At 47.7% G+C, this 26,231-nt stretch overlaps 1 protein-coding gene across 6 annotated transcripts in view; it reads right to left on the minus strand.

Moving 5' to 3' along the window:
- Positions 1-26,231, minus strand: part of DAPK2 (death associated protein kinase 2) — a 132,361-nt gene that overhangs the window by 13,085 nt on the left and 93,045 nt on the right. For 2 of the 6 annotated variants that reach the window (XM_088839680.1, XM_055435674.2), the window contains 6 exons: positions 14,741-14,870; positions 8,504-8,552; positions 7,786-7,812; positions 5,121-5,300; positions 4,052-4,097; positions 1,783-2,485 (listed from right to left, as the gene is read on the minus strand). In XM_088839680.1, the coding sequence (XP_088695806.1) occupies positions 1,877-2,485; positions 4,052-4,097; positions 5,121-5,300; positions 7,786-7,812; positions 8,504-8,552; positions 14,741-14,870 (1,041 nt within the window). In that variant the 3' untranslated portion in view covers positions 1,783-1,876. The remainder of the gene's footprint in view (positions 1-1,782; positions 2,486-4,051; positions 4,098-5,120; positions 5,301-7,785; positions 7,813-8,503; positions 8,553-14,740; positions 14,871-26,231) is intronic. The other 4 variants (XM_088839682.1, XM_088839681.1, XM_088839679.1 and 1 more) reach the window with 3 other exon arrangements.

Raw genomic sequence — 26,231 nt, forward strand, 5'->3', positions numbered from 1 at the left:
CCTCTGCAGAATGTTCTAGATCAACGTGGAGTCCTTTACTGCAAACTCCATGAAGGCAGGAAACACCTGTTTTCACTCAACATTGTATTCCTGGGGTCAGGACAAGAGCCCAGCAGTTGACAAGTGCTAAAAAATTCTTTGTAAGGGGATAGATGGGTGTGTCTGGGTAGAACCTGCCCCACAACAGAGTGAACCCCTGGAGCCTGGGGCAGCTAGGGGAAGGAAGGAGAAGACCCCATAGGAAGGCTTCCACTTTTGCCACTACTGTGACCTTGGCAATCACACCCTCTCTGTTTCCTCAGCACCAAATTCAGAATAACACCTACCTTCCTCTCTGACAAGGGGGTTTGTGAGTCTGTGGAGGCACCTTGGAATGATACAATCTGTTCTGTCACCCCAAGGCTTCACCCCCAAACTTCTAGCACAGCGCTGGGCCCACTCGTCACACTCTGCCTCTGTGAGCTGGCTGGCTGTCTCCTCCACTGGGAAAAGGGAGATGAGATGATCCAGTCTTTAGGGAGGGGTGCACACAGCCTGCGGTCAAGAAGGGACCACTGGGCCTCATGCTTCCCACTCTTAATATCCACCCTCTTCAGACCTTGCTGCTGCTGCTAAGTCACTTCAGTCGTGTCCGACTCTGTGTGACCCCCTAGACGGAAGCCCACCAGGCTCCCCCGTCCCTGGGATTCTCCAGGCAGGAACACTGGAGTGGGTTGCCATTTCCTTCCCCAATGTGTGAAAGTGGAAAGTGAAAGTGAAGTCGCTCAGTCGTGTCCGACCCTTAGCGACCCCACGGACTGCAGCCTACCAGGCTCCTCCATCCATGGGATTTTCTAGGCAACAGTACTGGAGTGGCTTGCCATTGCCTTCTCTGCTTCAGACCTTAGGGACATGAGAAAAGGCTTCTCATTTCCAACAGAAGGTTGGAGCCCTGGGCCACAGGAGGGAAGGTGGAGAAGGGCAAGATGCTGCCCCTTCCCTCCTATTCCTCAGGCTGATCTTCAGACAGGGAAGGGCTGGATGGGAACAATAAACTGCCTGCCTTCTGGGACACACTTCTTAGGACAATCTCTTAGAGGGTATGAGGCTTCCACATTACCTGGCAAAATACATGAAGTTGCTTATTTTACCTCTGGGATCTGAACTTTAATATTAAAGGGCATTTTTATATCAAAAGCTATCTGTCCCTAAATACCTCATCTTAGAATCAGGCATCCTGGGTTTGTGTTTCATCTGTATCAACTAGCTATGAATGACCCTGCGTGAGTCATTTCCCCCTGGAGGTCAGTTTTCTCATCAGTTACATGGAAATAACAGTAACAACAACACTAATACCACCTACCTTCCTATCTCACAGAGTTCTTTTAAGGATCACAAACATAAATGTTTGGTAAGTTAAATGTCAATGTAAATGAAAAGTAATCTTTTCTCTGTGAATTTAAAATTCTGCCATCAGCAGCAGGAAAACACCAAGCTGACTGACTATTAGCCCTAGTTAATTCAAATGGTACCCAAGACCTGCAGTCCGTAAAGCAGGAAGTGAGATGTGAACAAGTGCATTATCACAAATCAGTACCGAGTGTCTCCCCAGGGCCAGCTGTCTCCCTCGGGAGAAGTGAATGCTGAAGGGTATTCAACAGCAATTGTTTTAACAGCCTGGCTGCCCGGCCAGTCATCCAACAAACCAGGCAGGTGACAGGAGGCACAGAAAGGATAACTAGCTAGTCCCTCCATGCTTCTGGATTCTGGGAGGAGGTGGAAGGCTATGCTACAGACACACACCCCTGCAGGAGATTTTGAGTCGATGCCTGGCAGGGCAGTTGGGAGCAGCCTTCAGCAAACCATCCAGGATGCATTAGTGACCCGATGCTGGTGCTCAGAGCTTCAAGCCGGCCAAGACTTCCTCGCTGCATGATCTGTTGAGCAGCTCCCCAAGGGACTCACCAGCGTCCCGGCAGAACACGGAACTTGGGCTGTCCATGCTCCCACTCTCCAACTGGAAGCCGCCCACCAGTTCCTGGAGCCACTGGAGGTCTGCTGAGAGCTCCTGCCTCAGGGTCTCAAACTGTGTCTGCAGGTGGTCCAACTTCCTGGCTGCGCCCCCGAGACGCGACCCTGTGGCCCGGATGTCCTCTCGGAGGAGCTTCTTCGAGGACTTCACCTTGCGGAACTCGTACCTGAGCTGAGACAGGTCGTGCCGGGCTCTCTCGCTCTCCTCCCGGTACCAAGCCTCCTTCTCATTGTAGATGGAGATCAGGGTCTCCACGTCGTCCTGGATGGTGTCATGGGCCTCTGTCAGGGCCCGGCAGCCCTGTTCCACCCGAGCCACGTCCTCGACTACACGGGCAAAGCGCTCGAAGTTGACGTAGGTGTTGTTGGGGGGCATGCTTGAGTGGCATTTGAGGGTGTACTCTCTCAGGCGCTTGGTCTTCAGCTGGTTGGGCTCTGCCTTGTGCTGTTCTGGGGCTCTGATCTCTCCTTTGGACTGGTGGGTGTTTAGACAGAAGGGCCAGAGTTAATCTGATGTCCGCTCCAAGGTGCAGGCGGAAGGCACTCTAACCGCCTCTGCATTCACTGCATGCTCCAGGCCACGGGAGGACCAGGGTGGGATGAGCACCCCCACAGACCATCAGAAAGGTCGAGGAGGACAGGGTGCTGCCTGCACACACATTTCAGGGCAGGGTGGTCCATGGTCATTAGAAAGGGTGCTATGCATGCACAGCATTTAAGGGTGCTCGCACAGACAAGCAGGCTACAGCCAGATTCTGCAAGCATCCACTCCAGAGAGGAAGCGCATAAGGCCATGGCCGATGGGGGAAGCTGGGGCTTCTCTCCATCAGGGCCTACGGGCTCCCTGGGCCTCGGCAACACTCAGCATGCTGAGCAAGGAGGCAGCCCACCAGACTCCCCAGCTCTGCACTCAAACCTAGAAGGCCCTCAGCCTTCCCCATCCTTCACTGAGTCAATGAACCCAGCCTTCTCCAGGGCACTCCAGCCCTCTCTGCTCTCCCATCTCCTGTGGACCTCTGCTTGTTCTCATCTGCACCCTCAGATCACCCTCACCAGCTCTTCCACTTCACAATTTCAGTGAAAGGGAGGTCTGCGGGCTGCTGACGTTCCTGGAAGGGCACATCTCATCCATCAGCAGAACCAGGGTCAGAATCCCGCTCTCCTGATTCCCATCCTGCCAAAGTGTTTATCACCTGTACTTTACTGAGACCAGACCGCCAGGCCCTCTGAACACCCAGCAGCTAGAAGCCCAGTTACAAAGTGGGTTAGGCAGGAAGTCACCTTTGTGCCCCACCCTCCCCAAAGAGAACAGAACTGCCCTGAGGAGTGGCTGCCTCTCCCCCAGCAGGCCTCCAGCTGGGCGGCCCATTCTCTGAGGTTGCCAGGTGCCTAAGGAAGCCACTGACCCGGTTTGAGTCATCCTGAACTCAGAGCTTTGAAAGTCAGAAACAAGGAGCCCTGATTACAAATCTGAGGTTTTCAACTGTCACGGATCTCTCTCTATAGCCAAGGAGTCCTAATTTCTTTTTTGAGAATAACTGTGACATGTGTTCTGACAGGGGCTTCCCAGGTGGTGCTAGTGGTACAGAACCCCACTGCCAATGCAGGAGATGTAACAGACTCAGGTTCTATCTCTGGGTCAGGAAATCCCCTGGAGGAGGGCATGGCAACCCACTCCAGTTTTCATGCCTGGAGAATCCCATGGGCAGAGAAGCCTGGCAGGCTACAGTCCATGAGGTTGCAAAGAGCTGGACACCACTGAAGTAACTTAGCACACACACGTGTCTTGCGACAAAGATTTCAATTGAGGTTTGTGAAAGTTTCTTTTCATAAGTCACTTGAACATATGACATAGAAACTTAAACTCGCAGACCTATTTGAACAAGCCCAGACCCTTGGAGACGCCCAACTAGCTTTCATCTGTGCTTAGGGGGTCAGTGTTTCAAGCAAAGGCCTTGCCACAGGTCCCCCGCATCTGGCCCAGGCATCCCTGGCGATACAGCAGGAACCTGCTTGCTGAAACTCGTCACCATGCGCTTACCGTGATCCAGGGGTGTCTGAGAGCCTCTTGGATCGTGAGTCGCTTCCTAAATGAAAATCAGAAAACAGTGATGATCCATGAGAAGCTGAGAGCAGCAGTCTCCATTCTCACTCTTCTCAGACCTGCTTTTTGGCATCCTTCAACCACTGCAATCAAACTAGAATCATAAGGAATGCAGAGGTGGATGGGGGACTGGCTACATCTCCTGCACACTAGAGAAAGCAGTCCAGGCAGACCTCTCAATAAAATGACCTTATATAAACCCTCATCTTTGGTCCCAGGGTTGCAGGGCCCAACCCCACACTACTGGTGAGTCTTAAATGCTCCCCATTGTGAAAACTTTGGTCTCTGTTTTTCTGTTTGCCTTCCAGATCTCTTCTCTGACCTTCCCTGCCCTGTATCCAGGTGGGGCAATCCCTCCTACCATTGCCCTTCAACAGTGAAACCAGGCATTGCACTTTAGAGGACCCCACTCTATGTCTCTCTGAAGTCTATGGGATCAAGAGGACATGGCCTTCCAGAATGTGAGGACCTTACCCCCGCCTCAGCTCATCCATCCTCTGGACACCCAGCACCCTCCAACTCCCTGCCCATTTCCTTTGATCACACACCCATGGGGCTTACCCTGGGGCCTGAGGAAGGGGTGGGATTAGCAGGTCTCCTATTTTCCCACTGTTCTGACCCTTCTGGGCTGGACACCCTCCCCACTCCTATCCTGAATCGTCTTGAAAACCCTGCCCCTTTCCTTTAATGAATTCTAGTTCCAGGTACCTTTGAGACAAACTGCAAAAAATAAAGAACTCTAAAAAAAATCCAGGCTGACTTACGTACACACACACACATGGTTATTTGCATTTCAGCAGGAAAAGAAATGAGAAAGACTTGACTAAACAAGATGAAAGCCAAGTCTTGGCCAGTTCACACTCCTCAGCACCTGCCCAGATTAGACCGTAATGGTCGATGACAGCCTGTGGCAAAGCAGGCACAGGCTGGCATGCCTGTGGGAGAAGTGGCCAGGAGAGAGTCAGGACCTGAGAAGCCAGTGCCCTTCTATTCTCCGTCCTCTTACCGGGTCTCTTTAACCAGAAGCTTCCGAATGAAGTCCTTGGCCAGCTCGCTGGTCTGGCTGAAGAATTCCTCGTCAAAGTCATAACTCACTGCTGTGATATTTGCCAACGTTTCCTGCTTCGTGTCTCCCAGGAAAGGGGATGCTCCACTGAGGCTGGGCACACAGAGAGGGAAGGTGTGACTATAGGAAAGGAGAAGGAAGTGGGGGTGATGGACTCAGGGACCTGGACTCGTACTGCTGCATGGAGATGGGAGGCTCCCTGCAATCCTTTGGGGAGGCTAGTCAACAGCTTTTCAAACGAGTCCAATTCAATACACGTAATGGAGTGCCTCCTAAGGACCTGAAAGAGAGAACTGTGTCTGCAAGGGACTTGAAAGAGGAGGGGAGAGAAACAGAGACCTGGCTCTTCATAACCTCCAGTAGAACAGAGAATAAAATAAAGAACAGACAAAGGGCTGGAGGAGCACAGGACAGAGGGGAGGCCCAGTGCAGGCCTCATGGAAGAGCTGACATTTGCATCAGTTTTGTCCTGAAGAATGAAGAGGTTGTCAGCAGTCAGAGAAGGAGATGGAAGGTCTTCTAGGCTAGCGAGCATCCTGAGCAAAGCCTGACAAGTGTGGCAATAGATGGGCCACTAGGGGCTAGAGGGGTGGATGAGGTTCCCTGCAGGGTTTGTCAAGAAGTTGTCATTCAGGGACTTCCCTGGTGGTCCAGTGGCTAAGATTTTGTGCTCCCAATGAAAGGGGCCTGGGTTCAATCCCTGGTCAGGGAACTAGATCCCACATGCTGCAGCTAAGAGCTCCCATGCTGCAACTAAAGATCCCACAACAGATGGAAAATCCTGTGTGCCACAGCTAAGACCTGGTGCAGCCAAATAAATAAATATATATATATATATTTTTTTTAATGTGCCATTCAAACAGTGACTCCAGAATCTACTGTCTCCTGCCTAATATTCAAAATATGCCATTGTCCCCAAAGTCCTTGGGCCCTACCCTCCCTGTTTTCTATAGAATCCTATCTAAACTTCTCAGGAAGGCATCAAACGTTGGTCCCCACCACACATTCTGTATTTTCCCTGCATTTACCACACTCACTGTCCCCTTCCTCAGCCAGGACGGCACTTCCTTTCCTTTCCACCAGGAAAATTCATCTCATTCCTTCCAGCCCAGTTCAAATCAATCTCTCTCTTCTGTCTCCCTCTCTCTCCCATTAAACTTTCTGCAGTCCCAGCAAACCAGTGGCTCTCCCATTTGTCTCACAAAGCTATGTTCACACCTAAAGCACAACTTTGGTCCCACTGGGTGAGAGTTAGCAGTCTGATGTCTCCCTCCCCCAAAAGAAGTTTCAGGCAAGCAGGACAGACTCTCCATTTAGTACCCCGAGTGCCTGGCACTGTGTTCACCGAGGATCAGGCGGTCAATAAACTGTATGGAATTCAGTGAGCTACAGGAAGATTGTGTGCCCTGGAGATGCTGGAACTCCTTGCTATTTCAATATGGAAGCCACAGTTCTGAAGCTATCAAGGTGTTAAGAGCCCATGTCTGAATATCCTGGCTCTAATCTGGAATGATGCAGTAATGCATCAAATTCTCCCTGCATCAAATTCCTCTATGGCTCTTAAAAAATAATGCCCAGATCTTACGCCTAGTGATTCTGATTTCATAGATCTGGAGTGGGGCCTGGGACATAGCAGATATTAAAAGGTCTGATGTGAAGAAAAAGAAAATAAAAGGTCTGATGTGCTGCCTGGGTTGACACGCTCTGTTGCAACTCAGGGGGCAGGGGTGGAGCAGAGCTCCCCGTCCAAAGAGGAATCAGAGGGAGGGATTACAGGGGCGCTGAGAGAGCTGAGTGTTGGCCTCCCCATCCTTCATCCCCTCTGGCTGTGGGCTGCCTCTTACCCAGAGTGCCATAAAAACAGCATTTTCCAGGAGTGCTGTGAGCGGAAACAGTTGGGAAGTACTGATGTAATGAACACCAACTAATCAGCAATGTCTGTCTGAGCAGTGCTAGGAAGTTTGCACGTTGGCTTATTTAATCCTCAACACACCCGTGGCAGGAAGTTTATGATTCCTATTTTTCTGATGAGAAAAACAAGCCCAGAAGTTGTTTTTCTGCCCTAGGCCATAGAGATGGAAAGTGACAGTTGAGCTACACAATGCAGGAAATCTCTGCTTAAGCACTTTCAGAGTCAAGAAAGAGTGACTCTGGGGAAAAGAGAAGAGACAGCACGTGAGAGGAAAAGGGGTTCTGGGGAAGGGAGCGGAAAGGCAGAGAAAGACGAGGCAGGATCAGGAAGGGCATGGTGACTTGAGGGCTGTCCCAGGTTTATGAGGGAAAACTGACATTCTCACCGGAAGCCGGTGTCCGAGTGAGACCGAGTGGTGGATCCGGATCCTGGCCACAGGAGGGATGTAAACACAAGCAGTGCAGAATGGAGGGCTTAAGGCTGCTCTCCCAGGTTCCTGCCCAACCCCAAGCCCAGGTTCAAATCGAGCTGAGAGCATTTAGCCTCAGGTTGGCTGTGTAGATCTAACTCATCTGGTCATGGTGGGTGCTCAGGAAATGTCAGTCTGTCTGCCTGTCTGCCTGCCCCTCTCTCATTCTTCCTGCTCCCCCTGGATCTGAGCTGGGTCAGAGCTCCAGGATCAGTCATACTCACAGGATGTAGGTGATGACACCAATGCTCCTGCAAAACAAAGAACAGTCAAGTCAGTGCTGCCTGGCTCTCCTCCTAGACCAGCAAGCAACTCCCTGCATGGCTCTGAGGGCCCCTTCACAGCAGTCCCTACATGCTGCCTCAAGCCCCACACCCCTTCCCACCCCACAACTTCAGCAGCAGCCTGGGACTCGCTCAGAGTCAACCAGCTCTGGACATTGAGTCCGAGGACCCACTTACAGCTGTGATGACCACCTCTGAGCCTCTTTCTCCTCATAAAATGAGGATAATAATAACTATCTTACAGGACCACTGGGAGGATTTTAGAAAACCAAGTGATCAAGGTACTCAGTCAACTGTATAGCACAGTTCACATGAAACGAGCCCCGTCTGTGCAGAGTCAATCACTGCGGTATGCCCCCGCCCAGCACGGTAGCTAGAATACATGAGGTCCCCAGTGATCACATGGTTGACCAACAAAATGAATTATTGTCACCAGTATGTTTATCACAGCTATGGCAGGTCTCAGGGTGAGCCTGTACCTCTAGCTTCCAGCCCCCTGTTCTCTGCCTTGGCCATGTGCTAACTGGCCACATGCCAGCACCCCAGGAGCAGCCAGCCAGAGGTTCTTAAAGGTGAGTGTGGAGGAAGAGGTTTTCATCCAGGAGGATGTCAGCCATAGCCAGGATCTGGGGCCACCTGGGTGGCCTGTCCCACTTACCACATGTCAGCCTCCAGTCCCAGGGGCTCATAGTTCACAATTTCTGGAGCTGAAAGAAGCCATGTTGAAGAGTCAGCAGGAGTATGAAAAGAAGAGATGGTCTTAAGGAATTAGATGCCAAATGTCTCCATCCTGAACCCTCCCTAAGGAAAATTAGAGAGGCGGATGGAGATAACCCGGGTCTAAGGATTTTGAGGAAGGAAGTTGCCTGTTATTCTGATAGTGAGGAAGACAGAAAGCACAAGGGGACTTCTGGAAAAGGAAGAGGAGGGTGGGGAGAGGAGGGTGCAAGACGGACAGTGGGCCCATGACAAAGGCTGCTTTAGAACTCAGCTGGAAACCAGTCAGGCCAGCGCTGGAAGGCGACAGGGAGAAAAGGAGGAAGAGAGAGAGTCCACACTCCTCTGAGGGTGTCAGAAAGAGGGCACCTCCCACCTGAGCAGGGGCAGGAGGACATTCTGGTGGCCACTGAGGTGAGGAGCCTATGATGTCTGAGGGGCATCCAAAAGACGATGCCAGGAACAGGGTGGGTGGGAGTGAAGTGGGTCAGAGCCATCACCCACGTCATCACACAGGCGTCACCACACAGGTGGAAACAGGAGCCATGTGAATGCTGCCAGGACCACTAGAAGGTGCAGAGTCTAGGAAAGAAGACTCGACCCAGGAGAGAAGAGAACCAAACGCTGCCTGGAGATCAAGCCCATAGCCCTGGATGTGCTGGAAAGCGAGTGTTGAATTTCACACCCACTGCAGTGACCACAGAGAGCTGAGCGTGGGCTGTAAGATAAGGGTGCAGATGACTCTTTAAAAAAGCTTGGTGATGAAACAGAGAAGAAAGAGGGGGAAATACCTAGAAAAGGGAGGATTGAGCCTATTTAATCACGAATGGGAGAAGGTGGGGAGAGGGGAAAGGCTAAGTTTGTTTACCGAGAACAATATCAAAACCTCTGCATCTATAGGATGAGCCTGCCCTCCCAGATGCAGGGAACCACTCTCCTGGCTTTGCTTTCCTGTTAGCGTCCCCAAAATGATGCCATATTGAATCTCATTTACCATCCCCCCTACTCAACTGATGCTTCTAGCATTCACTGAATGTTCACCCATGGTCTTTCATATTCACTGCTATATAATAGTCCACTTTGTGATTACAGACTATCTTCCAGTCATTTCCATGATGATCATTTGGATGGTCTCTACTTATTTTTATTATTTTATTGAAAAAACATTGCTATTTTGTACCTGTCTCCTGAGACACACAACAAAGGCTTTCACTAGGACAGCGTTATTCAAAGTACAGTCTGCCGGCAAATAATCTGCAGACTGTCACTGGTGCTGACAAGATATGTACAGAAGTTGAGAGTACGTATTTAGAGGCTCAGCTGGTAAAGAACCGCCTGCAGTGTGGGAAACCCAGGTTCGATCCCTGGGTTGGGAAGATCCCCTGGAGGAGGGCATGGCAAACCACTCCAGTATTCTTGCCTGGAGAATTCCATGGACAGAGGAGCTAGCTTGGAGGGCCACAGTCCATTGGGTCACAAAGAGTCGGACACGACTGAGTGACTTAGCATACACACACATAGCAATTTGACATTGCCATGACACTCACACCATGATCACCTTTCTAGGAATTTATTTGTATTGTGTCTTATTGAAGAAGCTGTCCAGGATATACTACTTTCCCCCAAGTTGTTCCTCATAGAGAGTTCGAGAAGCACAACTCACTTTTCATGCTCATCTGCTTGACATAAATACAGACTCATTTCTGTCCTCCACATGCTTTTGTTTTTCCACTTTCATCCGTGTTTTTCTTTCTCGTCTTTTTAAAAAATTGCTTCTTGTTAGTTTTCTTATTGACTGTTTTTTCTCTAACTTCTATTTTTGTAATGACTACCCCTGAGATTTTACTATGGACATGAAACAAATTCTAACATAAATCAATATTTGGGCCCTCCTCTAACAATACAAGAATTTTAGAACACTAATTTCAAGTACTCTGTCCTACCTAACATTATTTTCTTCTGTTTCTAGTTCTATCTTTTTTCAACCCCATATTTAAGCTTCATCATCATTATCTAGGAAAGAAAATAATTATATTTGCCTAATGTTCACTGATTTCTTTGCTTCTATTACTTCTTGCATTTAGAACTCTGAGTACACCATTTAGAAGTTCCACTAACAAAGGTCTGTTGGAGGTTGTTTTTTATTGTTTTATCTTTTTTTTGCTGTTCTTTTTGTTTTTGCTTTTTTTTTTTAAATCTCTTACCTTCATTCTTGAAATACAATTTCTTCACAACTATGGAGTTTTTATTTTTCCTCAGTTCTTTGAATATCATATTCTATTCAACACTGTTGTTTTAAGAAGTACGCTGTCAGTCCAATTATTGGTTTTTGTTTATTTCTGGTTTTTGTAGGCAATCTATCTTTTCTCTCCAGTTGATTTTTAAGATCTTCTCTTTGTCTCTGATGCCTTATAGTTTAAGTATAATGTGTGGACCTTATAGGTATGGACTTCTTTCTGATTGAAATACATAGTCTTTTCTGTATCTGGGGATGCATGTTTTTACATCAGTTCTGAAAATTCTCAGCAGTTTTATTCAGATACTGCTCCTCTATTGTCTTAATTCCCTCCTCCAGGAATCCAAATAGACCTATGTTAAAATTTTTATTTTAGCCTTATTTTACTTATCCTCTCTTTAATATTTCTTTATCTTTGCCACTATATGATAGTCTAGCTAATTTTTTCCAATTCAGTCTTCCAAATCTTTAATTCTCTCCTCAGCTGTGTATAATCTGCTGTTTGGCCCATCCACTGAGTTTAAAATTTTAATGAGCATATGAATTTCTTAAAGTTCTATCTGGTTCTTTTAAAATTTTACCTGGTCATTTTTGAGTCTCTTGTTGCTTGCTCATTCTTATGAGTTTACCTGTTATTTCTATATACATTCCATTTATTTTATAGTCAACATCTGATCATTTTAATATCCTGCTTCCTTGAACATCTAAATCTTGCTAGTTTCGGATAAATGCTGACATGTGCGCTTGCCTTTAGGAGAGATCCTCTTATTGAACATTCTTGCAGCTCACAGCTCCAGGTCTAAGTTCATTTCACTCAATTTTTAGGGTAGGACAGGTGGTGCTGAAGGAGTAACTATACTTAAAGATTTATCTTACTTCCTGAGTCCAGAATCACATTAAAAACAATATTTTTCTCAAGAATCCAATTTTGTAGTGAGAGGACCTTTTGGAATAAGTTGTCCACCACATTCCCAGAAGCTGACAGTTTTTAACCCTGGTCTCAGGTTAAAATTTCAAACAATGGTGGGAATAGGGAACAGGGGTTATAACCTGTGTTCAGGGGTCTTGGGAAAAGGAAGTCATCATAATTTGGGCAGGGGCTTAGAGAAACCACCCTATGTAACTGTAAGGAGCAAATAAGACCAGTTCTGAACTGCAGCTGTATCATACTGGCTCACAAGAGTCAACCGTGTACATCTCTTCCCAACTCTGAATTCAGTGAAACAGTTTGGTAGCTTGAAACTGGTAAATGCTATAAATTAGGGTTGTATTTTGCTTTACCCTGAGACCTGACTGTTAGACATTTACCAGTATATCACTGGGAAAAACCCTCCACACTTTGTCTGGCTCCACCTATCAAAGTCCCACTCACATTGCCACCCTGTGTGAACCCTCTGATCCATCTAGAAAGGACAGTGAACTGTCCCTGATAGACATACTCATTCTGGCCCTTCACCCCTGCTATGGGGTACCTCGGATATGCACCTCCTCTACTCTGGCTTCTTCCCCACCCCACCCCCCCTTTAGATCCTCCTCCACCCACAACACCAGCACTTTGTCTGTCACTCAAGGCCAGGACTGAGCCCACAGACCTTGTGAGAGTGGCTACCTTGCATCTTTCAGAGCTGTCTATATCACTCACTTCACAATTAACCACATCCTCTCTCATGAAAACTCTTCCATTACTGCCCTGAATTTCTAGTTGAACCATTTATTATTATTCAACCCTTTGTATGAACTTAAATAAAACATCCATTTTTTACCACATATGTGAATGGTGGGCAGTAACAGTGGAAACAGTGTCAGACTTTATTTCTTTGGGCTCCAAAATCACTGCAGATGCAGATTGCAGCCATGAAATTAAAAGACGCTTGCTCCTTAGAAGGAAAGTTATGACCAACCTTAATAGTATATTAAAAAGCAGAGACATTACTTTGCCAACCAAGGTCCGTCTAGTCAAGGCAACGGTTTTTCCCGTGGTCATGTATGGATGTGAGAGTTGGACTGTGAAGAAGGCTGATCGCCGAAGAATCGATGCTTTTGAACTGTGGTGTTGGAGAAGACTCTTGAGAGTCCCTTATACTGCAAGGAGATCCAACCAGTCCATTCTAAAGGAGATCAATCCTGGATGTTCATTGGAGGGACTGATGCTAAAGCTGGAACTGCAATACTTTGGCCACCTCATGCGACGAGTTGACTCACTGGAAAAGACTCTGATGCTGGGAAAGGTTGGGGGCGGGAGGAGAAGGGGACGACGGAGAATGAGATGGCTGGATGGCATCACCGACTCTGTGGACATGAGTTTGAGTGTACTCCGGGAGTTGGTGATGGACAGGGAGGCCTGGCATGCTGTGATTCATGGGGTGGGGTCGCGGAGAGTCGGACACGACTGAGCAACTGAACTGAACTGAACTGCTATCTTGGACAAAGTTTGAGACTGTATACCTGTACCCTAGGTTCAAGTTGGTTCTACCACTGACTGTGTGACCCTGGGTGTGTCATTCTGAGTGTGGCTCCTTACCATCTCTGTGTCTCCAGCATCTGATGTCTATGATATAGTAGGTAGAGAATAATTTTGGTTGACCTTAACTAAAATCCCCTGGCTCTCCAATTCCACGTCTGTTAAACTAGACCAGATGATCTGAAAAGATCCCTCTAGCACTCTTGTTTGATGGTTTGATTTCTTGTTTCCACAGTTAAATTATGAGCCCCTTGAAGGCTCCTTAGAGAGATAACCTGGTATAATGGAAAGAGTATAGGCTTTGGGACTTCCCTAGTAGTCCAATGTATAGGACTCTGAGCTTCCACTGCAGGGGGCATAGGTTCAATTCCTGGTCAGGGAACTAAGATTCCACATGCCGCACAGTGCAGTCCAAAAAAAGAAAAAGGAGCATAGGCTTTGATGTTGGATGTATCTGTATTTGAATCTCTGCTCTATCATGTACTGGTTGTTTTACCTTGAATAACGCACTTGATGGAGAAAATATTTTGAACCTGCTTCATAAGATTGTATGGGCGTTAATTGGACAATGTCTGTATACAGAACACCAGGCCTAGTGTCTGGCACATGGCAAGATTCCCCTGCTGGGGTTTCTGCAGTTTCATTCCCTAGTGGCTGCAGAGTTGGTATATGTGGCCTGAAACTCCATCATGGTGGATGATTTGGTTCATCTTTCTTTTTGTTTAGACTGTGTCAGAAGTTTCAGTCCCCAGATTTTGAGGAAACCATGCCCTCCTTCCATCTCTAAAACCATTTCAACTCCCCAAGCAGTGAGATGGTGGTTCTCAGTTTTCACTCCTTTCTCCTCTGCAAAGCTGTTTCTTTATGACGCCCTCTTCTGTGGCACAAGTCCTAAGAGGGGTTTCTGTGGCCTGGGCCAAGGCTGAGAGACACAGAGGGAAGACAGAGCCGCCAGAGCCCTGTTGGAGCTGGATACCCTGTGCATGAATGAAGGCCAGATGTATGGGACAGGCAAGTGTGTGGATCTGGCATCTGGCAGATAATTTCCCTTTTCTTTTTTAGGAAATCAAAAGCTACTCCAGAAAAGATTGAGTTTATGGGAATGCAACAGGGTGAGGTAATTTTAAATCTTCACAATCAGCTCGTCTAAGAGCAGGAAGTGGGGCCAGCTCTGGGAAGATTTAACTCTGCAAAGGGCCCCAGCCCCACCTGGCCTCCCACTGCCCTGCTGGCACTCAACCCTACCCAGAGGCCAGCAAGACATTTCCTGTGGACAAAGGAGCATGGCAGGTTGCGGTCCACAGGGTCACAAAGAGTCGGACATGACTGAAGCAACTTGGCACGCACGCACGCACACACACAAGGCATCATCTCTCAGCCCAGACAGAGGCTATAGCCCCAGACACAGGATTCGCTCCTGGGATTTCTCTATCTGTTGATCCCAGATTCCCAGCTGGGAGAAAAACAGGCCTAAAACTCACCAACAAATTCTGGTGTCCCAAAAATGTTCTTAAATTCAACTCCATCTTCTATTTCATGAGCCAGGCCAAAGTCAATCAGCTTGATGTGTGGAATGGGAATATTCTTGTCCAACAACATAATGTTTTCTGGCTGGGGAACAAAAAAAAAAAAGAAGAAAAGGGGATAAAAGAAAAGATGGTAATTAAAGCCCTATTTTATGTTTTCGCTTTGGGTTTAAGGTGGGGTTTAGTGTTCTTTTTTAGGAGACCAAAACAGCACAAACCCTTTCTTATTCTTGTGTCCTCAGTCTTCTCCTGTGAACCCAAAAACAGCCACAACGCTGAGGGCAAGCCCTGGGTTTTACCAAACCTGCTGCTGACAGCAGAACCAGACTGTGGCTTTAATCCTTCTTCTGTTTCTGCATGGGAGATCCCTTTAATGTAGTGCCTCTGTCTCCCCATCTGTCAAATGGGGCCAGGGAGATACTTGCAGCATTTCCTGTAAACAAAACCTCTCTATGTGTGATAGGGGAGGGGCACCGAACTTAACCTCAATTTACACTTGGCTTATTGACCTGTATCTTCCTGACCGCCCCTTTCCCCTGGCCGGTCAGCTTCCTGTTGACAACACTCCCCTAGACTAACGGTGTAGCTCACACTTCTCTACGTGTTTAACTAATTTTGGCCCTCAGTGAGACACAGGAAAAAGCATCTGATTTCCAGGGAAAATACCAGCTGCCTAGACTATTTCCAGCCCAGCAAACAGCTGCCAGATTATTCACAACACTGGGGGTGTCGGCTGGTGGGGGGCCAGCCCTGCCCTGGCTTCACATAGCCCCAGGTCCCAGTGAGGCCAGAACAGGATCCTGAGCTGACCCTTTGCACTCCCACCCAACTGCTCAGAGCAGTCGGTGGGTGAGCAGGTCCCTCTGATTCATCTTCTTTCCTCCTGCTCCTCACCAGGACTATCCGGGATCCCACTCGAGAAGAAAAGCCTTGAAAACATACATGCCCACGAAAACTGGTACACAGATGTTCTCAGCAGCATATTGATAATAATTTCAAAGTGGAAGCAACACGAATGGCCATCACCGATGAGGAGATAAATGGAGTGTGGCATATCCACACAGCAGAGTGCTCTTCAGCCATAAAAAGGAATGGAGGCAGAGAAAAACATAAAAGGAATGACGCACTGATACAGGCTATATACCGTGGGTGAACCTTGAAAACATCTTGCTAAATGAAAATCAGTCACCAAAAACCGCAGATCATACGACTCCATTTATGTAAGATATCCAGAATAGGCAAATCCACAGAAACAGGGTAGACAAGGAGTTGCCTAGGGCCTGGGGAACGGGGAGTGACTACTAATAGGTACAGGGCTTCTTTCTGAGGTGATGAAAAGCATCCAAAATTGACTGCAGTGTGAGTTTTACAACTTTGTAAATTGTACACTTCAAATGGGTGAATTATACGTGACATATAACTCTCAATAAAGTAGTTTAAAATAAATAGATAAGCAAATAAAGAAATGTTCGAGAAAACTGAATGTCCCTGTTTCTCAAAGTACTAGAGAATTTCCCACCTTGCCCTTCTGCTCTACTTGGAAAGCCTCTGCTCAGTCTCTGTCCAGTGAAATCCCAGTCAGGCTTCAAAGTCTAAGTTAATCCAGCTCTTCCTTGAAATCTTCCCTCACCGGCACTGAGCTTTCGCTCCAGCCCGCAGATGTGAACCCTCTCTGCCCGCTGGACTCCTTCAGGCTCACTGGAACCTTTCTGCCATGACAGTGGTCACGCTCTCTCTTGTCCGACAGTCCTCGCTGCCCTACTGGACCCTCAGCTGGAGGGAGGAGTCAGGTCTTTGCATCTCCACGACCACACAGAACTCAGAGGGTGACAGGTGGATGGTGGCCCTCGCTGTTGGCTACACTGATCCTGAATCTGCATGGAAGACACCTCAGGTGTTTGCATCTGGAACTTTCCGCTCCCTGAAGTCTCTGACCTCACATCACAGTGGCTGGAAACTTTCACTCAAGTGAGTTGGATGAGGAACCCGTCCATTTTTTTTTTCCTTTTTAAAAAGTAAATGTTTCCTTTTGCATCTAATTAAAATGTGTTTATTCTTTTTCCCCTCCAGAAATTTTTCTCCACTTTATTTTGAAACTGTGTCAAAGTCCTTTGCCAAGGCAGGGCAGCTCCTTGGGCTCTGCAGAAAGGCGAGCGAGGGCAGCGGGTGGTCAGGACACAGGACACAGCCTAGGAGTCCCACACCAGTGCGCCAATCTGGCCCTCTGGTGGCTGCTCAGGGACCCCAAGTGTCCTGGCACCTGGGAAGTGAGCTAAACCCTCCCTACAGCCCACCATCTCCTGAACTGGGGGGCTTCTCCTCCTCCCATTCCAAAGTATCCCTGAGCCACCTTTTGGGAACATCTCTCTTCCAGGGAACGGCCCTGAGGCTTCTCCCTGGGGCTGAGGGGCCCAGCCCAGGTATTCCTGACCACCACGGTGTGCTTAAAGCCCTGCACCACCACAAAACACACTGAAAGGAGCTGAGAGCTGCAGTGGACAGAGCAGACACATAGCCCTGGTGGTCCCAAGACTGGTGGGCAGTAGGGATAGGCGCAGGGCCCCACAGGAAGGAAGGAGGAACAATCAGAGGTCGAAGTCTCCCAGGCAGCACCCTGAGTGGTGACAAGAATCTTTGCCTTGCATCCTCTCCCCTCTGTGGCCTACATTCCAGGGAAAACAGCCTCTCCACTGGCTTGTGAGAACCTTCAGGCAAGGCCATGTTTTCTCACCCGAGTCCCATCTGACCCCTGTCCCGTCTCAAGAACCTCTCACACAGCTCCCCTGCTTGGGACACTCCCTGCATAGTCCCTACCTGAATCTGGCTAATTCCTATTCACATTTCAGTAAAAATAGTACCTCCTCCAGAAAGCCTCCCCACACTCACCACCTCCCCAGCTTCCACCACAGCCTGCACTGCCTCTCCTTTAGTGCTTCTCGCACTGCCTCAAGCTTGTCGGTTTACTGACCTGTCTTCTCCACTGGGCTCAGAGCTTCCTGAGGGTCACAGTCCTCCCAGCTACCCGAAGCTTGGCCTAGAGCCTGGACCCCCAGGTGCTTGGTAAATGTTCTCTGAGTGAAGACAGGGCCGTTTGGTACCCTCAGGGTGTGCATTACCAGATCCAGAACACCATCTCTACCCCATCCTTTACTCTGACTCTTCCTTTTGCCGCGAATGCCTTTCCCACCCTCCATCACACTTTCAGAGCTAGGCCCCCATCTCTGTCTCCTTTTATTTCCTTACTTTTCAGTGAAGCACACCCTGACCTCGTGCTCTAAGCCCTCAGAGCTGATCATGCTTACCAGCGAGTAGCCCTAGTTGCAGACTCTTTTGTATTGTGATGCACCTTTCCAGGGAAGTAGCCCCTCTGGGAAAATTCAAATCAGTTTTAAGGTTCCTGGCACCCCCTCTGATGTCTTGCATCGTGGATGTTTCATAAAATTCTGCTTGTGCGAAGTGAAGGAACTGGGAGCCTGTGGCCCTTCCCTTTCTTCGCCATGGAGGCTCTTCACCACTAGGGGTGCCCGAGAGCACACCTCCCCTCAGGACAGCTACAGGGCTGAGTCAGGAGGGAAAAGAGACTGACTGACTCAAGGGTCCCAGGGGCAGTCAGATGGCAGCAAAAAGGCAGTATGGTCTAAGCTTCTTCGAGTCTACCCTCCCCAAACTGTGTAGGATAGTGGGAAAGAGCCTAGGCTTGGGTATTGGGAAATTCCAGTTCAGCTCCACCACCAAAGGCTGTGTGAGCTTAAGCAGGCTTTTGCTCTCCGGATGATATCTGAAGCTCCTTCAAGCTCTAGGCTCTGTGACTGCAAGGTGACAACCTCCCAAGCTGGCTGGGCCAATTCCCACTCCTCTGGGCCCCAAGGCAGGACCTGCAAAGGTTCAGGTCTCCTGGCCCCAAGTCAGGAAGGAAGAGCAGACAGCCTAACCAGACTGCCCTCTGGGGCAGTACAAAGCTATCTCTACTCCCTCACTCCTGTCATTCTCCTCCAGCTTTATTTACTTCAACTGAACACCTCACCCACACACCTGACGTAATTTCCAAAGTATGGCTGGAGGAAGGGATCACATTCCCATAGATGCTGCCACTGCCAAGCCCAGGGCCCATGGAGCAGCCACCAGGAGGTGAAATCTTCCCCCTCCTAAAATTAAAACAAACCCACCAGCTCAGCTCACCAGATGAGCAGCTGCCGGCCAATGTGTCCTTTAGCAACCCAGTGGATCTGGCCAGCGGTGCCTGATCTGGTGCCAACTGGAAGCTTATCCTCCAGGGGGACCCATGTCAGGGGATCTCTACCAGCCTCGTACAGCATGTCTAAGAGTCCCTGAAGGATGAAGGCAGCCTCGGAGAGGTAGAGGGGACTATGGAGTAAGATGCCAAAGACCAGAGCTTCGAGTCAGGCAGGTCCGGGGTCAAATTCCACCTCTACCACTCACAGTGAAACCTGGGCAAAGTCTCTGGACCTCTTGGAGCCTTGGTTTCTCATCTGTAAAATGGGAACACCTACTGTGGCACAGTGGTGCTCTGAGGATTCAGAGAGACAGTCCACGCAAGGAGCGGTGTCCAGTGAGATTTCAGAGTAGGGTGATTATGTTTGTTCTCTCCCTCCTGGGCTGCAGCAGTGACAACAGTCATCCCTGGGGACTTTACCGAATCTGAAAAACATGCCCTTCGCAGACCTGCCCCCTCTCCCACTCATCTGCTTCCTTCCCCACATCCCATTTCACCCCAGACTCACAATGCTGGGGCCCTAAGGGACCTCAGACACCATTTAGTCCCTGCCTGCTGCAGAGCAATCCAGAGAGGTCAAGAAACTGCCAGGACACCAAGCAAAGAACAGAGCCCAAGTCAGCTGACCCCCGGGCTGCTGTCCTCTTCGGGTGCCCACATGGTCTGCTCATCATCAGGCAAGGTGCTCAGCTCAGCAGAGCAGGAGCCGAGCCAGGTCTGTGTTAGGGGGATGAGGAAGCTGCCAAGGAACCTTCGTGGGAAATGTCAAGCACGGTCCTAGGTCACTCAGGAAGTGCTGGGCAACCTGATAAAGCAAGGCCACTCACGGCCAGGCCTCTGTGATCAGGTTTCCATGGCACGGCGGCAAATTCTCTGCCCACCCCCCGCCTACCCCTCTCCTGGCACACTGTCGATGAGACCACAGAGAGCTCCTCCCCACCAGGCTCCAGTGAGCCCCAGGACCAAGTCTGTCTTCATCTGGCATTCAAGGCCCTCCCACCTCTGGCCAGCATAACCTCTGCTACCTCCTGGCTGATTTTCATCAACCCCGCCTCAACCTGCAGTTTTCTGACAAACTTCTTCTCCCCTACTCACCAACATATCCCTGCTGGAACCTCTCCTGTGACAACCCCCACCCCCCACCCCCGTCAATATACACAGCTAGTTGTTCCACCCAAGGGCCTGCATGGCATGTGGACATGCCTCTGGCAGAGAACCAACTACACTACAATTGCCCCTTACATTTCCTCTCCCCAGTATCCCAAGGCCCCACAGGGAGGACGGGGGCTTCATCTCTCTTTTCCATCACTCCACCCAAGAGTAGCTGCCAGGCAAGGTGCTCAGGAATAGCGGATGGGATGCAGGTATGAAAGGACCAATGCAGTCACACGCACATCTCTTACACAACCTGTTTTTAGGGAATCACCATAGATAGAGACTTAGAACCTGGGTTTGAATGCCAGTTTTGCCATTTACCGCAGTCTAACACTGGGCAAGTTACTTAAGCTCTATCAGCCTCAGACTTTTCACTTGTAAATTAGGAATAACCGAAAACCTACCTCAAGAGGGTTACTAACAGGATCAAACAAGGCATATAGGGGAGAGGGAGGAAGATGGCGGAGGAATAGGATGGGGAGACCACTTTCTCCCCCACAAATTCATCAAAAGAACATTTGAACACTGAGTAAATTCCACAAAACAACTTCTGAATGCTGGCAGAGGACATCAAGCACCCAGAAAAGCAAACAAGGAATATGAAGTGGCCTGTTGCTGTTGTTCAGTCACTAAGTCATGTCTGACTCTTTGTGGCCCCATAGACTGCACACTGGGCTTCCCTGTCCTTCACTATCTCCTGGAGTTTGCTCAAACTCATGTCCATTGAGTTGGTGATGCCATCCAACCATCTCATCCTCTGTTGCCCCTTCTCCTCTTGCCTTCAACCTTTCCCAGCATCAGGGTCTTTTCCAAAGAGTCAGCTCTTTGCATCAGGTGGCCAAGGAATTGGAGCTTCAGCCTCAGCATTGGTCCTTCCAATGAATATTCAGGGTTGATTTCCTTTAGGATTGACTGGCTTGATCTCCTTGCTATACAAGGGCCTCTCAAGAATCTTCTCCAGCACCACAGTTCAAAAGCATCAATTCTTCAGTCCTCAACCTTATTTATGGTCCAGCTCTCACATCTGTACATGACTACTGGAAAAACCATAGCTTTGACTATACAGACCTTTGTCTGCAAACTGATGTCTTTGCTTTTTAACACGCTGTCTGGGTTTGTCATAGTTTTTCAGCCAAGGAGCAAGTGTCTTTTAATTTCATGGCTGCAGTCACTGTCCACAGTGACTTTGGAGACCAAGAAAATGAAATCTGTCACTGTTTCCATTTTTTCTCCATCTATTTGCCATGAAGTGATGGGACTGGATGCCATGATCTTAGTTTTTTGAATGTTGAGTTTTAAGCCACCTTTTTCACTCTCCTCTTTCACCTTCATCAAGAAGCTCTCTAGTTTCTCTTCTGCATGTCTGAGGTTACTGATATTTCTCCCAGCAATCTTGATTCTGGCTTGTGCTTCATCCAGCCTGGTATTTCACATGATGTGCTCTGCATATAAGTTAAATAAGCAGGGTGACAATATACGGCCTTGATGTACTCCTTTCCTGATTTGAAGCCAGTCTGTTTTTCCATGTTGAGTTGTAACTGTTGCTTCTTGAACTGCATACAGGTTTCTCAGGAGGCAAGTCAGGTGGTCTGGCATTTTCTTCTCTTTAAGAAATCTCCACAGTTTGTTGTGATCTACACAAAGGCTTTAGCACAGTCAATGAAGCACAAGTAGATAATCTTTTGGAATTCCTTTGATTTTTCTATGATTCAGCAGATGTTGGCAATTTGACCTCTGGTTCTTTGGTCTGTGCCACACGACAACTAGCATTTGCCATGAGTTGTCCCCACACATCACCTTATTAGATTCTCAAGGCCACCAAGCTATGGATGCCCAGTGCCTCCATCTAGCAAGTGAGGAATCTGGGTCTCAATTCATGCATTCTGAGCCCCAAGCTGTGCTTTGGGGGCCCCATCTGAGCTAGTTACCCACTGGAATCTACTGGAGACTGTGTTAAAAAGACCAAACCAATAAAATCAACTCACTGGGAGTGAGGCTCCAGAACTGGTTTGCTAAAGCAAGTTCTGCAAGGAAGTCAAAATCAGAGTGCCCAGTGTTTGGGGAAACAATACTTGAGAAGGCTCTCTCTTAGACAGAATTGGGTTTGAACTCCACTTCTGGCCCAGGATAGCTGTGTGACCTTAGCAATAGACTCTTCTCTCTGATCTTGGGCCCCTCATATGCAAAACAGGAATATTAACATGCTAATGGGTTAATAAATGGGGAAACAGTGGAAACAGTGTCAGACTTTATTTTGGGGGGCTCCAAAATCACTGCAGATGCTGATTGCAGCCAGGAAATTAAAAGACGCTTACTCCTTGGAAGGAAAGTTATGACCAACCTAGATAGCATATTAAAAAGCAGAGACATTACTTTGCCAAACAAGGTCCACCTAGTCAAGACTATGGTTTTTCCAGTGGTCATGTATGGATGTGAGACTTGGACTGTGAAGAAAGCTGATTGCCGAAGAATGGATGCTTTTGAACTGTGGTGTTGGAGAAGACTCTTGAGAGTCCCTTATACTGCAAGGAGATCCAACCAGTCCATTCTAGAGGAGATCAATCCTGGGTGTTCATTGGAAGGACTGATGCTAAAGCTGAAACTCCAATACTTTGGCCACCTCATGCGATGAGCTGACTCATTGGAAAAGACTCTGATGCTGGGAGGGATTGGGGGCGGGAGGAGATGGGGACGACAGAGAATGAGATGGCTGGATAGCATCACCGACTCGATGGACATGAGTTTGAGTGAACTCTGGGAGTTGGTGATGGACAGGGAGGCCTGGCGTGCTGTGATTCATGGGGTCACAAAGAGTCGGACACGACTGAGCGACTGAACTGAACTGAACTGAATGGGTTCTCAAGAAGCACAAGAAAGCCCTAAGAGCCCTTGAGCAATCTCCCTTTTCTATACAATGGCCATGACCATGGAACCTTCCGCATAGGGTCTGTCATGTGGATTAAAGGAGTAAATAAATACAAGCAGAGCACTCAGAGGCAAGCCTGCATGTTTACTACAGCCCTTAATAAATGTTGGCTGCCACTATTACTGTTACACCACTGCTGTCACCACAACAATCAGCCTGTATATAGCAGAGTCCTGTTTACAAAATGCTTTCACCTCCAGGGTCTCAGAGAGCTTGGGGTGGGCTAAAGTTAGTGCCTATTGTCTTATGAGAGACCGCTGTTAAATTTGCAGGAATTTTGTGAACCAGGTATTAAACTGAGCTGTATAAGAATATTATTTTAATATTAAAAATTAAATTATGGAAATATGTTTAATTAAATTATATTTAAACCCCTTAAAACTTATTGCTTCTAATTTCTACTATATTTTATTATCTTGTATGTTCTTGAAGTTATTTAATGCCTTTTATCTCTGAATATAGATCATGGTATGTTACTACATCATGATATGTTACTGCACCCCTCTTCCCAGTTCTAGTCAGAGTCTGCAATATTGGTACCTTGAGAGTGGCCACAGTGGGTGTATTTACACCACAGAAATTGGCAGACACTACAAATCAGGACTTGAATTTGTGATTCTAGACTTACGAAGTGCTAAAGATCACTTAATAACAGAGATTAAACTTATGTGTGCTGTGTCTATAGCTATTGTTTTGTGCTATCAGAGAAAACTGAGGAAATATTTTTTGATATTCAGAAATTATTATCCAATTCAGCAAAGAAGCCACTCACATCATTGAAGTTGTGGAGTTCCAATGCACAAGCAATATTCATTGCTTCACTTTCACTTTACCTGTTAACATAAACAAAAACACCAACCAACAGTCCTGTTGAAAACTACACTCATCTGTCTACTGCATCCATAGGTTGGCTACAGATACAACTAATGAAAAGTGTTCTATGAGAATCAATTTATTCTGTGAAGTTAACAAAATAAAATGTTATATATTTTATACTTGTAAATTATATTATAAACCTTTATATCAGTAGAATTTATAGTAATCTAGTGTGTGTGTTCTGTTCTGTTCTGTTCTGTTCTGTTCAGTCGCTCAGTCGTGTCCGACTCTTTGTGACCCCATGGACTGTAGCCTACCAGGCTTCTCCGTCCATGGGATTCTCCAGGCAAGAATGCTGGAGTGGGTTATCATTTCCTTCTCCAGGGGATCTTCCCGACCCAGGGATCGAACCCGGGTCTCCCGCATTGGAGGCAGACGCTTTAACCTCTGAGCCACCAGTGTGTGTGTACATATATTTATTTACTGGAGTCCAGCTATTACCAGGAAAACCACTGCACAGAATCTGAATAGACTAAATTACTGTTTGTGTTTCCCAGATGAGGAAACTGAGGATCAGAGAAGTTAAGTAACTGATTCAAGGCTACATGACTAATAAGTGGTGGTGCTAGGTTTTCTCTCAGGTATTTTAGTGCCAAGATACCTGCTATCTGCACCACCCTTCACCACTTCCAGAATCAGATTCTTTCACTCCTAGGGAGATCAGCTCAGAGGGAGGGCTGATGAGATGTGAATGGAACCTAAAAGGTACTATTTGAACACATGATGTTTCAGTGGAGGTCAGGCCTGGGCAGGGGTCCAGAGTGGAGGGCTATGGGCAGCTGGCAGCAGCAGGGGTCTCTGAGCACCTAACAGTGGCAAAGGTAATATGGACAAAAGAGGAGGAAGGCACTGCATTTTTCTTAGTGTCCTCATCTGTAAAACAGGGATGATGGTATTTACTCCAAGTCAGATCAACTTCACACCCAGTGTCCTGCCCGCCCTGGGAATCTGCCCAGCCTGTTGGCTGGAACACACCACCTTATTCATTCCCCTTTTGGGAGTCTCTATGCCCACCTCCTTTTATGAATCCCTTTGGAGGAAAGAGAGGAATAGGGAGAAACGTGGCCTCATAGGGAGGCTAGTTAAAATTCACAGCCAGCACTTGTAACAAGTCTTGGAGTTTGCAGGACCCCTTCAGAAATATTGACCTCTCCCTGGCCCCTCACTCCTCTCCCGGGTGAGGAAGTGAGGGGCAATGTTATCTCCACTTTCAAGGCCAGGAAAGGTCAGTCCATGACCTGCCCAATATCCCCTAGCAGAGCAGAGACTCAGATGCAGGCTCTACGCACAATCCCCTTCTCTTTCTGCTTCCCATGTGGCCTCTTTCTGTATCTTATAGGAAGCAGTTGGTTGGTTTAATGCTCCCCATTTACCACCAAATTTCAACTCTCAATAATGGCTCTCCATAGTTGAATTTTTACCACATTTGTTTCCTTCCTCAATCATTTAGGAGCTCAGTGTCCTCACTTCACTTCTCCTCAGATCACTCTAGGATGGCCTCATAGTAGTTGATGAAGCAGCCAACATGCATTCCTAAGGGTCCAGGCTCCCAGGCTGATACCTGGCGTTCATGAGATGAAGAGCTCATGGGGGCACACGCTTAGGCTGGGACACAAACTAAGCTTTGGGTATGAGGACCAGGAAACAAGGTCCACCCTCAGAACACACCCAGTGGTTAAGGAAATCAGGAGAGACTTACACAGAAGCCTCAACATGAAAGTAAATCATTACAGAGCAAATGTGTGCTGCTTGAGTTGAATATAGAGTGAAAAAAGCAGAAGAGAAAATTGTAAAGGTTATACAGTTCTCATGCACATATACACACACACAGTTCATAAAAAGCTGGAGAAGATACACCAAAAGCTAACAGTGATTATTTTAGAGTAGGGAGTCTGTAGGTAACTTCTTTGTATGCTTCTGTATTTTCTACGACTTACTACTTTTTATAAGAGCATAAACAACCATCAGTTTCATTTAAAAGATGCTTACGGAGTACCTTTGGTTCATCTCTTTCCCACATTCTTATCATTACCTCCAACTGGCTCACTCTCTCCTGTGTATTCTCTCTCCTCTGTCAGAAGAATTTTCTTTCTAAATCAGAAATAGAATAATGTTTCTCTACCAATTAAAGGTCTTCCACAAATTACTGTTAATTTTTTTAAATGTGATAACGGCATTATGGGTTGGTAGGAGACTGAATTTAATCTTGAGATATGCTTATTGAAGTATTTAGAGTAAAGGGTCAATATAGCTAG

The sequence above is a fragment of the Moschus berezovskii genome, chromosome 9, assembly GCF_049115385.1.
Source record: "Moschus berezovskii isolate FMDL1 chromosome 9, NW_MosBer_1.0, whole genome shotgun sequence".
Lineage (NCBI taxonomy): Eukaryota > Metazoa > Chordata > Mammalia > Artiodactyla > Moschidae > Moschus > Moschus berezovskii.